The sequence below is a fragment of the Hydractinia symbiolongicarpus genome, chromosome 4 (assembly GCF_029227915.1).
Source record: "Hydractinia symbiolongicarpus strain clone_291-10 chromosome 4, HSymV2.1, whole genome shotgun sequence".
Taxonomy (NCBI): Eukaryota; Metazoa; Cnidaria; class Hydrozoa; order Anthoathecata; family Hydractiniidae; genus Hydractinia; species Hydractinia symbiolongicarpus.
In genome coordinates, this window is record NC_079878.1 from 22,551,257 (window position 1) to 22,565,546 (window position 14,290).

At 33.4% G+C, this 14,290-nt stretch overlaps 1 protein-coding gene across 1 annotated transcript; it reads left to right on the forward strand.

The window, feature by feature from the left end:
- The first annotated feature begins 1,153 nt into the window (after positions 1–1,153).
- Positions 1,154–12,120, forward strand: LOC130641875 (uncharacterized). Its single transcript, XM_057448879.1, has 15 exons — positions 1,154–1,325; positions 1,998–2,279; positions 2,474–2,575; positions 3,244–3,441; positions 4,906–5,076; positions 7,760–7,967; positions 8,550–8,607; positions 8,689–8,841; positions 9,335–9,390; positions 9,524–9,661; positions 9,831–9,999; positions 10,087–10,191; positions 10,328–10,546; positions 10,951–11,176; positions 11,873–12,120. Exons 1-15 carry the CDS (start codon positions 1,250–1,252, stop codon positions 11,893–11,895), a joined length of 2,184 nt encoding a protein of 727 aa, XP_057304862.1. The 5' UTR covers positions 1,154–1,249; the 3' UTR covers positions 11,896–12,120.
- Positions 12,121–14,290: the final 2,170 nt, after the last annotated feature.

The following is a 14,290-nucleotide window of genomic DNA, read 5'->3' on the forward strand; positions in this document are numbered from 1 at the left end:
AAAACTGATAATTCTTCAAACACAAATATCAATTATTCTCGTTGTTATGTTTCTTAAAATGATTTTTAACCCTATTAGGTATAGATGTCTTTGACTACCTAGAAAGATGTGTGGGAGCAGAGGGTGAAGATGAGACAAAAAATTTCCGTGTATTATATTTTGGACACGAGAAAAACTTTTGTGTGTCAAATCCTCGTACGACTTCAGTTTAACAAAAAAGACATTAGCTCTTTCGCGTGACGTCACCATGTCTAGCGATTATCATCTATTAGAATAGTGAACGTATATTTTTTTTAATTTTTTTGTAAATTCTTCTAGTTAGTTATATGAATGGTTCAGATCTTTTCATTTTTGCACAAAAACAATGCCAATTTGTGCAAAAAGTTCCGGATTGCAAATAATATTTTAAGTTAGAATTGAAAAACAAGGAAAAACAGCTGGCACTGGTTGATATAAAAAAGCGTTTGAGAAAGTGTTCATTTTTTCAACATTCTGTAAGTGTTATGCTATCAAATCAGAAATTACAATGTTTCCCATGAATTATGTTGGCATTCTAGAATGCCCAATTACATGGTCCTGCTAAACACTCTGATTCAAAAATATTGTAACAAAATATCGAAAATTTGAAAGTTTTAACTGATTTCATAAATTATTCTCAACTTATGCTCCTTAAAATTAAGTTCTTAACATCTAACTATTGCAGTAAACGACATTTCACCACCAACTTATGTGTAATTACAAGAAACTGCATGTCATTGAGTAGACACCCAAAAAAATTAAAAATAATAATTTAATTATTTTTTTGGCAAAATAATTGACACCAAGAAATCACAGGCATGAGTAAATTTACACCTACATTTGATATTTACACTTTAAATTTGTCAATGTTAGGAGTGAACTTACGACTTAGGTTTTATAGGTTATTTGGTTAAATCCAAACTCTTGAACTGTTCCTGACATCAGCATGGCAATTTTCCACGAATTTCCGCGACTTCGTGGGGCCAAACGCAGAGAATATAGTTAGAAAAAATTAAACGTTGTCTCCCTGGCTTACGTATGTGCAATAGTAATGACCTTGCGGCTTGCTGACCCCTGAGCATTGACCGTTTGACGCTTTTGTCCATATTTAAATAAAATAACAAAAACACGTACTAGTATTTAAAATATATTTTAGTAAAAAAGCAATATATTTTAAAGAATTCCCGTGAGATAGAAAAATTGCATCTGATTGATCATATGATGACATGAGATGCCAAGACTGCTTTTTATCACTATCGTCATATGCTATTGGTATTACGTAACGTTGGCATTTTCGTTACCAAAAGGTAAGAGCTCAATTAACTTGTGTATTGTGAAATTTTGTTTGCGGTTGGTTAATCTTATATAATATTACTAAGTTATTTTAGGCAATAATTTTACCCAAATTTCACAATTTTTAGGAAATTTAATCCTAAACCTAAAAAAGGTGCAGTTTTAGTTCTATTCTTGCTACCTCGCTTTCAATAAGAGGTCAGCGTGCCATAGCTTATTAAATAAACATTCACCTTGTTTACTCAGAAAAATTTTTTGAAGGTTACAGAATTTATTGTGTTTTTGACGAGGATTTTAAATATTTTATCTATTTCGTAAAATCTTTAAAGAAAATTAAAAACACTGAAAAAGTAAATTAAAAAAAAAAACGTATTAAAATTATTACAAATTTTGGTGTTCTTTCGTTTTAGAGCTAAAGTAAACGGCTTGAAGATACTTTTAAGTTTTTCTTGAATGTTCATCATTTTTAACCTGGTGTAGCAAAATTAAGAAATACCAATTTTAACTTTCTCTTGCTATCCACAAACATATCTAGCTGCCCGTGAATGCTTCACTGTGTGTACTAAATTGATCGTTACTTTTATTTGTTTATTTGTTTATTTTATAACTAACTTCTTTTTCTAATAATTCATAGATAACGCAATTAAATAATTACATTTTACACTTTTATTTCTTAAATATCTTAGATTTAACGTTTCTTGGTTGCTTATTTAAATGTCCTGGATATAATGATACCGAAACTCCAAGTTTATTTCCTGAAGTCGCTGTAAAAACAAATGTGCCTAAAGCTCGAAATCCTGTTAAAGTTTGTTACAAAAAAGCGAAAAAACTTCACGAGCAAGTGTTCGGAGCATGTAATCACACGTGTATTACTGGAGATAAGTTAAAGCTGGTGCTGCCGACTTCACTATCAAAGCTTAAAAATCACGAACACTGTACAAACCGCTTAAAAATCTATAGCTTAGTTGGTGAGTTTCGTATTACAAACAAGACAAGAGTCTTACGTTTTATTGATCTGTCGGCAAATAAAACATTGCTTACTTTTCGAACAAATTTTTAAGCTAAGCTCCAATGGCATAAAAGATAAGAGATATACACATCAATCTTATTTGATGTTTTGTTTGTTTTTGAAGCCCTTGTGAAGCTAAATCCTCTTTTACAGGTCAACTATACGACGATGAAGAAAACAGCGATGGAAGCGGTAACATTATTACCGAAGAAAACAAACGTCAATATATAGCTGCAAGTCCCGTTATCAAAACAAGTATTAGTTAAATAAATAATCTCTATCAAACAATTTTGTTTACAATTCTGCTTTTTATTCTTACTTTTTAGCTTTTATTAAAATGTCAATCCTGACTGTGTGTAATAATTAGCAAACAAGTACAACGTTTACTCCCGTGGATTTCATTAAAATTTTCGGCGACTTCAATGCCTATGATGACGTCATTTGTGCAAACGTCAAAAATATATATTAACCACAAAAACATTAAACTGCGGATTGTACGTCATTTTTATGCGTTTAAGCAACTTTTAAGAAATCAAAACATCGTCTGCATTCCATCAATCGCTTATGGTGGATTTATCAGTTTTTTTGACGTGTTCAACTTTCTTTTAGAAATCTAATATTTCAACTTAAAATTGAGAAACTTAAATCTCAGAATTGCTTAATAAAAAGGTGGCGCAGAAGTCCTATAAGTGTCACCATAAATAACACGCCTAAGCTGCGTGGTAAAATTCCATAAATTACATACCTTTGCAATTAACATTCCTGAAATATCTCACTGCCCATGCAAAATTCCATTCTTGACTTATTTCAAAATTCAGTCCAGACAACCTAGAAAATACCATAAAAAATATCTCTCATTTTCACATTCATTCTGTCTAAATTATTTGGCTATATTTTTTATTAATTCTCATATCTTTTTCTAGATTCTAACAGAAATTTATTTCGTAATAATGATTTTGAACGGGCTGATAAAGGAGGGACATTGCTCTATTGGTCTTGCCAGGGCGATGAGGCTAGTCACAAGTCAATGTATAGAAACCCCTACAAGCCACGACATGGCAAGTATTGTGGCTTATGTACAAATAGAAATGTGAATGAGGAAGGACCTGGCCAGCATGTTGGTAAGCGTTTTGTCCTGCGAAGTAACTTCAGTTAAAGTTTCCTATTACGGCGCTTGTTGTATTAAGAAGTTGGAAAAACACACGTCAGTACGCTACTCTATTGTATTTTCAACTAGACTCAGTGTCTCGACAACAGTGCTAGTTATCTGGCTATGGGCTGCATTGATACGCAAAAAAACAAAAAAAAATAAAAAAAATTATTTGTTGGGAGATTAAAAAGCATCTTTTACAATGTTACACAATTTCTGCCCTATTAATAATTAAAACGACGCTAATAAAATTATCCTTAAGTGAAAGAAATGCCAGACGCGTACAATAACCCTGCGAAAGTTAAACCCAGCACGTAAACGAAATTAAAATCAGAGACTTTCCATGCTATACTATGACGGGTTCAACTATTCAACTATTCAATAATAGTCGTAGTCCGTCTGTCTGTTTGTAATGTTGTTAACCGCGCACACAATCTTGAAGCTACAAATAAATAAATGCGATATAGTTTTATCGACTTTGCTGTACCGGGCAATCTCCCACGGATTTTTCACAGGCTAAAGACTAGTTTATATGTTAAAACCCGTAATCTGTCTTCGCCCGATTATATAGCCGTGCTACGGACACACGAAATGCGATATTTTAAGCTTTTATTTCAAGGTTGGGACTTTTCGACGGGTTAACGACTAGTATTAGTTTAATACCATGACAATGCAAATAAACCTGAAACTTTCATAACATTGAGCATTCGTTTTTTCCCCTTGGTGACTGGAAAATAAATGCTGCAACAAAAGCTTTTCCTTTCTTTACGGTAGAATTTTTTTCTTATATTAGGTTCATGTAATAAAACTGCTATCGGGTAGTTTTGATGTCAGACTGTAAAATATGAAGGCAAGAGAATGTAATTTAATAACCAACTCTCCCATATCGAATCAGATAATTACAAGCTTATACAGCCAAAAATAAGGCAAAATATGTTGAATTAGTGTACTTATGTATATGTAAGAACCCCCTGTAACAACCCCCTCCGTAAAATCATTTCATATCTTTTTTGTGTTGCCAAAAAAAAAAGAATTTTGTCATTTTAAAGCAGTGCCAGTCATTAGATAAGTCCACAGGGGGTCGACTCTATTGCCGGCATCGCTTTTTCCTGCATTCTTGCCCACCTGTTAGCAAGATGATATGAAATTTAGTTGGACAGGGGTTATTACTATGATTATAGGCTTCGATTTAATACCCCCCTCCCTGGTTTTTAAAAAATAGGGGAAAGATCACAGGAATAAAAGCTACCATTTTCAACATGCAGACGGGATACGCTCGTAAAAAACAAAATAAGGCCGCGTCAGTCATTCTTGTGATGCCCAAATTTTAAGCGTTTTTGAGCGAGAGAACGAAGGAATCTCTCTTTGAAAAACTGAATTCTACCCTTGAAGCATTACAAGCAGCGTTACCGTTCTTATCGTTATTATTTTTGAGGCAATCGTGTTATTTCTGACGGGCTGTATAAAGTGCAAGGATGGACGCGGTTACTATATGCCACAAATGAAGACGAAATGGCTTCAATCGAATTGTGGATAAAATGGCAATCAACTGTTGATCGCAAAGTGGAAAGAAGACTACTTGCAAAAAGAAACAGATACATAAAAAGTGAGTTTTAAGTCATTAATTATTACTTCTTGCTATTTTTGTCTCATTACTTTTATTTCATTTTTATTTTTCTTGTGCTACTGTTACCTCAAAAGATTTTATTCTCGAGATTCTCGAGAAAAAATTTCGAAAGGAGTACTTTTGCGAACAAGCTAGAAAGTAAAATTGCATACGTCCGCAGTTTTTGGTCTCCAAAATGCTTTTTTTGTCGTGATTAGAATGTGTTGTAAGGTCCTCCAATATTCCACGGTCCCATAGTTAAAGAAGTTTTACCTTCTCAGGTATTATAATAAAACCACACATATTATCAAATATACTTTATCCATGATTTAAAAAAGATGTCTTATTTTGTCTTAAAAATATGTGAGAAAAGTAACTAACTGTTCTGCAAATGTCCAATTTTTTTCGCAGACTGTTTTCCCCGGTCGGCAGTTTTCCCCTTCATAATTTTTTCTTCTGATTTTATTTGAATCTTTTTCAAGAGTGACGTTTTTTTGTCCGACTAAAATTAGGAACACCTCAGTTGAAGTTCACTCTTCTTAAAAACACATGTAACTACCTAATTTTTTTACTTACACCGAAAAAAAAAGAACAATGTCTACAAAATTTCCTCTTCTGTGACAATGTTTACCGTTAGTGAAAGAAATAAAAGAGAGAAAAAATCAGGTAGGCAAAGTTATTTACGAATTGTTTTTTGTGGCAGGAAAAAGAATATATTAAAATTTTGAAGTTTGAACATGTAAATAGAGTGCAAATCAGGATATTATTGGTCATTGTGTCCTCCAAAGAGTATAAAATAAGCAAAAAATCTTACCAGGTGTCTGCGTAGATAAATGTCTGTCGAAATAATAAATAAACGTTCTCCATAAGTTCGAATGTAGGAAACTTTACGTTAATTTGGCAAGAAAAAGTAGATCGCTGATTTTTTTACTTACGTTACCTTTTCATAACTTTATTTTTCCCGCTGGAAGCACACGTGGATTTTAATTGGTTTTTATAACAATTGACAGTCTATGATTAGCTATTAAGTTTTTATTAAAACCATGCATGCTTGACTCCAATGAACATTTTTAGGAAATATATTTCATTCGAAAAGCAATCGACACACTTTGATTTTAGTGTGCTACTAACATGAACTAAAGGCTTGTTCCCATTTGGTTGCATTTCCCACTCTCGGGCGTTTTGTCAACACATGCAATTAAAGAAAGTTACCAACGTGTTACCAACAGAGTCAATCAATAAAGATTTTTGCTTCATATTTTATTTTACATTTTGAATATATTTATACATAATAAAATTTTACAACGGAAAAGAAATCAATATTAAAACATTCATTCGTGTGACTCTCTGTTGGTAGTACAGAGCTTGATTTTTTTTACAAAAGTAACGAAAATACAATTTGTTCTAACAGTGTCGCATAAATGACCCGGTCCCCTCAAAATTTTTAATTTACAGTATTTTGACTTTTTTTGGCCGGATGTGGTAGAAAAGTATTAACGGGTTTACAGCGCTATTGATTATAAATGTTGTAACATTCTATGGAGACAACAAACGACGCGTAGTATTTGAGAAGTAAGTTGCTATTTTCATGTAAAACAAGTGTTACAAATTTTAAATTATTAATTTTTCTCATAAATATCCATGATTTTATTCTGTCTCCCATTCATCAATCTTCTATGGTTCATTTTATCGGACATTTGCGACAGCAGTGTATCAAGGTTTGTATTAGTCTCAAACAACGTCAGCTTCTTCAGAGTCTCTATTGCGTCTTCAGTCTCGTATTGCGACGGTGGCGAAACTGGATGGTCGTCAGGACAGTCATCCTTGTCACTCCAAAAGCTTTTCCAAACATTCTATTTCATTGTAATAGAATCGATCGATTGTTGAAAAATTCGAATTTTATGGGAACGTTCCATTGTTAAAAGGTTCGATATTCTCGAGAAAGTTTGATTATTGGAAAAGTTCGAATTTCATTAAAACGTTCGATTGTGGAAAAATTTTTTTATAAGGATTTTAGAGTAAACTCGGACGGGACCGGAGAATTTTTTCGATTTATATGATTATTCAAATTATAGAAGTTCGAATTGTGATACCGTCTCTGAGCTTCGACCCGTGGGGCTAACCTGATTGAAATAACCAGGCCTTATTGGATAATTAACTGATATAATGCTGTCTTGACCAAAAAAGGCTATAAGTAATTTCATAAAGTATTCAATGTATCCGGCCAAATATTCCATCAATACGCTCATGACAACATTCACACGATGTTTATTTGCAATTTTACGAATCTCTGTGTGTCCTGTTGGCAGGGCCGATAAACCGACACATTGTGGTTAAGTCAGATGATAAAATAATAACAACAAACACTGTTCTTTAAATAATATATAATTATCACTGCACAACATAAATACATTATCGCGTCTCTATAAAATCGACTTTTTAGGATTATTAAAACTATTTCTCGGATCGAATAAATCGCTGCCTATAATTTTGTTGATCTTAACTCCTTTTTGGCATTAGTTAATTTTCATCAAGGATTAGGCTGATAAGACTTGAAAAATAAAAGTAAAAATTTTTTTTGCGTGTATTAAATTTCGCGCTGAATGTCTAAATTGTTCATTTCAACTTATATCAAATTTTCCCAGCTTGGTGATTTTACGGTCGTGTTGTATTCGAATTTTAGACGATGGCTGGGTGTTTTGGAATACACAATTTCATCTACCTAAAGAAAGAAGTTACCGATTTGTCTTCATATACTTTCAAGGACCTAAAAAGCATATAGATATTTACGTAGACAGCATGGTACTGCAACAGATACAGCATCTCAAGAATTGGAAGGAATTGAATGACATGAAAATTGAAAAGACACGGACACGTGATGTTACCGTCAGGTATTACATGAAGTTATGTTAAAGGTCTTTCGTTGTAGGTTATAAAATATTTCAGTTTTTTCTGCTTGAAGGAATACAAAAAAGCAAAGCTAAATCTTTATCAAAGTTGTATACTGCTCTCCAGTTACACATTTTGTCATTTCGCACAAGAATCTTAACGGGATTAATTATCAGCGTGAATAGCTTGTGCGTTTTTTGCAACATATTATTAATTTCGCGAAATTAGGTTTTCACAAAATATGACCGTAGGCATTAATCGCAAAAATAAATAACAACGAAAATTTTACGGAAACTTCTACTATTTGTTAAATTTGCGAAAGTAAAAGTCTTAAGCCCTGCATTATTTACTTGTGACATTATATTTCTTTTTGCATTTCTCTTTCGAACGAAAATCTTTGCGAAAAAAAATCTCGTTTAGGTGCTTTGAATAAAAATTTGTCATTTCTGTGACGGTTTACCTCTAGATCTTTGCGGAAAGAATTTCTTTCCATTTCTGAGAACGTTCACCCCTAGATCTCAACATTAATAATGCGAAACCTATATTACTTTAATGTTTTTTATTGTAACTTATCGAAATCTTAGGGTTATGTTTGACAGACATCAATACAGCGAAAAAGATTTAAAGAAAACCAAACTAGAGGTACTTCTGATCATCATTCGCTTATAGTAATCTTTTTTATGAACATTTACAAAAAAAACTTTAAGTACTATAATCATATAGGTGCGTTCTTTATTGCCTAACTTTGGCTTTGGTGCTTCTGTCCATCACAAAGCTTTGAAGGAAAACAAGAAATATCGATATTTTATAAAGCATAATTTTGAGTGGGCGACCATGGAGAGTTCGTTGAAGTGGGAGAACATGGAAAAACAAAAGGTAGGAAGCTTTGTTAGAAATAAATCCTCGATAGTTATATTCTCACAAGGCCTATTGAGCTAGTATTTCTTAAAATTTCAACCATATAAGTTGCCTAAAATACACTCCAAGTTTCAAGAGTACAGTATACAGCGATGAAGACGAAAATATGCCAATGCGTATGAAGCAATCATTAGTTTTATTGTTTCATTGGAGTCGTCCAAATCGTACCCAGCTTATGGACTACGTCCATGTACGTACTCATGAAAATTAAATCTCTTTTACAGGGGAAAAAATCATTTGCAAGGGAAATATAAAAGAAATGGAAAATTATTTTGTTTCTTATAAGAAAAACGTATTTTATGCTTTTTTGCATTATATAAATTTGCTCAACGGTATAATTTCTAAATAAAGGTCTTACCCGTACTCTAACTCTAAGGAAACTTAATTTTGGTTAATACTCCATAATTTGTAGACGCTAAAAATGTCTTTATGTATTTCAATATTTTAACAGGGACTAAAGCACTACAACAATGTTGATGAAATGTTGGATATCCTTGATAAAATGGGGTAAATATAGTCTTTAATATTTATATATTACAACCAATGAATATGTCAGCTGACAAACATGATAGTTTCTTTCCATGTGATAAATTATGGTTATCACGTTTCCCTGTTGAAAATGAGATTTTCTTCTGTTTAGAATGTCTGTACGTGGGCATTGCATATACTGGGCTCTGCCGGAGCATCTACCTTCATGGCTGCTTTCCATGAAAAGTACAGCGTTGAAAAAGATGGTCCAAAGTCGACTATATAACCTGGTAGGGAGATACAAAGGAAGGTAAGACTTTAGTTTGTTTTGAGTCTTATATTCTGGAGTTAAAAGAGTTTTTGCCTTATATAATCTTATGGGGAGGTGCCCATATACTGTATAGAAGTTTTAATAATTTAGAAATCATTTGCTTCTTTTGTTAACAAAACATTCTCCGCAAGAAACATTTTTCTTTTAGGTTCCAGCACTGGGATGTTAATAATGAGATGTTACAGGGAGGTTTCTTCGCAAAGGAGTTAGGCTCAGGTATTAGGCAATGGATGTTCAACGCTGTTCATAAAATGGATCCAGAGACAATTCTTTTCGTAAACGAACTTGATGTTTTTGCTGCGCCATATTTTACACAGGTAAATATTTTACCCCTTCAACTTCAAAATGGCCTTGTCAATATGGCAACAATTACTTACATTATTAATCTATCGCTTAACATTTAGAGTTATCTTGAAATGATTCAATTGCTTCAGAAGAAAAAGGTACCAATCGGAGGTATCGGTGTACAAGGACATTTTATGGGTACAGTACATCCTGAAATAATAAAGGTAAGAAGAAAATAGTATACAGAATCGAATTTATTTATAAAAAAACTGACAAAATATGCATTGATTGATAGCATAGACACATAAAAGAACACAAAGTAACATGAGAAATCACATATTTTATGCGGCTTGATTATAGGATCGTCTAGACATACTCGCAACAGCAGGTTTACCAATCTGGATAACAGAATTAGATATTAAAGAAGAAGATGAAAAAAAACGAGCAGACAATTTAGAAATTATAATGAGAGTAGCGTTCAGTCATCCAGCTGTACAGGGAATGGTGTTTTGGTCGTTTTGGGATAAACATTCTTGGCGTGGTAATAACACGTGTTTGTTTGAAGGAGATAACTTCATGGTATGTATATCATTATTTTCTGATAGGAGTTAAGGATATTCTTGCAGGTAAACAATAAACAATTTAACTGAGATAAACTGACAAGTAATGCTTATTCTTCTGCGAGACATCTCCATTAAATTTAACCTTGGCATGAACTTCATACTTCACAGGGTTATTGTATAGAAGAAACTATTTCTTCCGCAGAAACGCATCATGTTTAGGCATATGGTTGCTGAAGAGACCAGAGTGGACATACCTGAAAACGATGACCCAAGATCCTAGAGGAAGAACATGACCCAGGACTCTAAGTTCCTCTTTTTCGGTTATACCACCGATATATTAGCACGGAATCTGATGTCTTAAAAGTGTAAATAGGATCTGAAAACAGATGGCAAATAACTTCCAGCTTTCATATATTTTAGCCAAACGCAGTAGGCAAGAAATATCTATCATTACGTCATAAATGGAAAACTCCAACGGAAGTATTGTTACCGAGTTTGGCGGAGGAGAATGAAAACCATTTCAAATTTAAAGCTTTTCATGGTCAACATGCGATTAAAATTGTGTTTCCTGATGGACAAATGATATCAAAAGATATTAATGTGGGAAATAGTGCGAAACCGTTGATGATCGATTTCAGAGCACATGGTAGGTTTTTGATGAAATTGTCCAACTTTTGGCTACTTAGACCGACTCATTATGAAGCAATTGATTTATCTTATTTTATAGAAAAGTGTCGAATTAATAACCTGTTCAGGTTAAGAGGACTGTATTCTCTTTTTCGTAAGAAATTTATCATGAGTTGCGAATCGATGAAATACACAGAAGTTACGTTTTCTAGTTTCCTCATTCGAAGAAAATCATTAATCTTTTACATCTTGATTCGTGAGTTCATTTTGCAACAACCAAACACAGGAATGAAGCTTAGGAGACATGATTTTGCCATACCGTAATAATTCAATTAAGCGCCCATCATTTTTTAAGCGCTCCCTCAAATAAACGCCCACCTGATAAGAGGAGGCGCTTAATCGAAAATTACCCTGAGAAACTGGGCGCATACTTGAAAATCGATGTTGTATAAAATGCAAAACTAAAAAACCCTAGAGAAAGACTAAACTTCATTTTGTTACATCTTTTGTTCAGTTTTATTATTCAAGGAAGAAACAGCGCACAGCATTTTTAACCCCTTCCCTCGTTTAAGCGCCCAGGTCGCTTGTTCAGATCATTGCGGTATTTATGATGTGAAATCTAAAAGGACATTGATTATTCTGTGATACTTCTAAAAAGTTCTTGAAGCTTTGTTAAAAATATAAAACACATTGTGATAATTTTTTTTTTTTTTAGTTCGCCAAGGCGAAGACCATTGAAATGATGTTACAATCAGACATGTGAAAGTAGTATTACAAGTTTGTACAAAGACAGAATGACCATCTAACCAGCTAGTTTTTATTGTTTAGTAAAAATAATCTTTTCATAATGCTGCACAAAGATGCGTGGAATTTAACTAAGTGTAACATTTGTATATATTTGTTTGAAATTAGGATATTTTTATATCGTTGTATAGTGAAATATACAAATTTTTATTACAGAAATATTGTATTTTTTGATAATGATACCTTTCTTAAGGGTAAAAACATGGAGGGATAAAGGGACATTGTTGTTTAGTCCGTGTTATAGATTTCGCAAACAACTTTAAATCTCTTAAGCAACTTCATTGGACATCAAAAATCTCCTATATAATAATACGTTAGTTCTGTCTGTCTGTCTGTGACTTTTGCAAAGTGGATAAAATTTCTTTGATAAAGTCTATAAAGCATCGTCTATAAATCTGTTTTGTAAATTACCAAACTTTGACGTTAAAGCAATATTGACGTCAAAGGAAAGTATATTAAAATTAGTGAAGCCATTGCATTGCACTTTTAAATTTATGGCTAAATAACTTGGAAACGAGTAGAAATAACTGACGTCATCTCCTGCGTAGGTAACTAGGGATCACCTGGGACCAATTTGGGTAAGTTTCCCAAACCTGGGTCCCCGAATCCGTTTCGGGAATGGACGGGTTGATGACGTAACCAAAAAACCTTCAAACCTTAATATCTCTGCAACCGTTTGTCAAAAATACGCGATCCTATACATTTTCTTGATCAGCGTTTCAAGACCTATACAATGAAGGCAGCAGGTATAGAAATTTCTAAAAAAATTTTTTTGGGGATTTGACTGGCCATTGCTGACGTCAGCAAAATTTTAAAACCCTTATATCTCATTAAGCGCTTATCAAAAAGACATGGTCGTATACATTTTCTTGGTCAACGTTTTAACCTCTGCACAGTACAGGCAACGAATAAACTAAATTTCGCCAAATATTTTTGTAATTGCACTGCTGACGTCAGCAAAATATCTAAAACAGCCTATTTTTCCATTGTCCTTCTGCCCAAGTGGATTTTTCCACGGGCCTTATCGACTATCTATATAATAATACGCCAGTTCCGTGTGTCTGTAACAGGCAAAGTGGATATGTTCATTTTCCTTTGATCTTAACGAAATTTTCTTTGAAGTAACCTGCATGTCTAATATGTTAAATTTTCTGACGTTACGGCGCAACGGTCAATAACACTACTTTAACGTCAATATCCTATATTAAATTAATGAAGCCATTACAGTGCACTTAAAATTTGAGGCCAAATAACTTGGAAACGAGGTGGTGACGTCAATGATTTTTCACCGCGTGGGTAACTAGGAACCACCTAGGACCAATTTGGGTAATTTTTCCTAACCTAGGTCCCCAAATCCGTTTCGGAATGGGCGGGTTGATGACGTCATCAAAAAACCTTTAAACTCTAGTATCTCTGCAGCCATTTGTCAAAGACGCATGATCCTGTACATTTTCTTGATCAGCGTTTCAAGATCTATACGATGAAGGCAACAGGTATACAAATTTCTAAAAAAAATTTTTAAGGTTTTGACGGGTCTTTGCTGACGTCAGCAAGATTTTTAATCCCTGATATCTCCTTAAGCGTTCGTCGAGAACATATTATCCTGTACATTATTTTAACCAGCATTTCCACCTTTACACATAACAGGCAAAGAATAAACAAATTTCGCGAATTTTTTTATCTGCACTGCACTGTTGACGTCAGCAAAACATCTAAACAAACTCTCTTTTTATTGACCTTTTGCCTAAGTGGATTTCTCCACGGACTTTATAGACTAGTTTATACTAATATAAAGCTGTTGAATAATCAAACATGGTTAGCATAAGTTGTCTCATAACGTTCTTTCTCTGAGTTGAGTCAAAATCCTACACAAATTCCCCTAAGTTTACCTATTTTCCCGTGTCATATGTACACCCAATTTTCATTTTACCCTGGTCTCTATTCCACCAATCTCCAAATTTAGCCTAAAACCATTTAGGTTTATGGGTTACGCTGTCAAAACAGTCAAATTAACAGCTGATTCAAGCTGTTACAATATTTCTGATCATAACCTGCAGAAAGTCAAGCACGCAAAGACACAAAAATCTTCTGACTAGCAATAGATTTTTGCCAGTCAAGGTGCATGAACAACTTTTTGGAGGAATCACAACGAAATCCGTACACATCACATTTTCTAAACATATTCACTCTTGGACAAAATATATTGAAGCAGGACGGCTAAATTCGAATTTGGCAACCACAAGTAATTACATTGGTTGTTGTTATATTAGAGTTGCGCATTTTGAACTTGTAAATAAATGTTCATATAAATGTTCACATGTTCACAGCG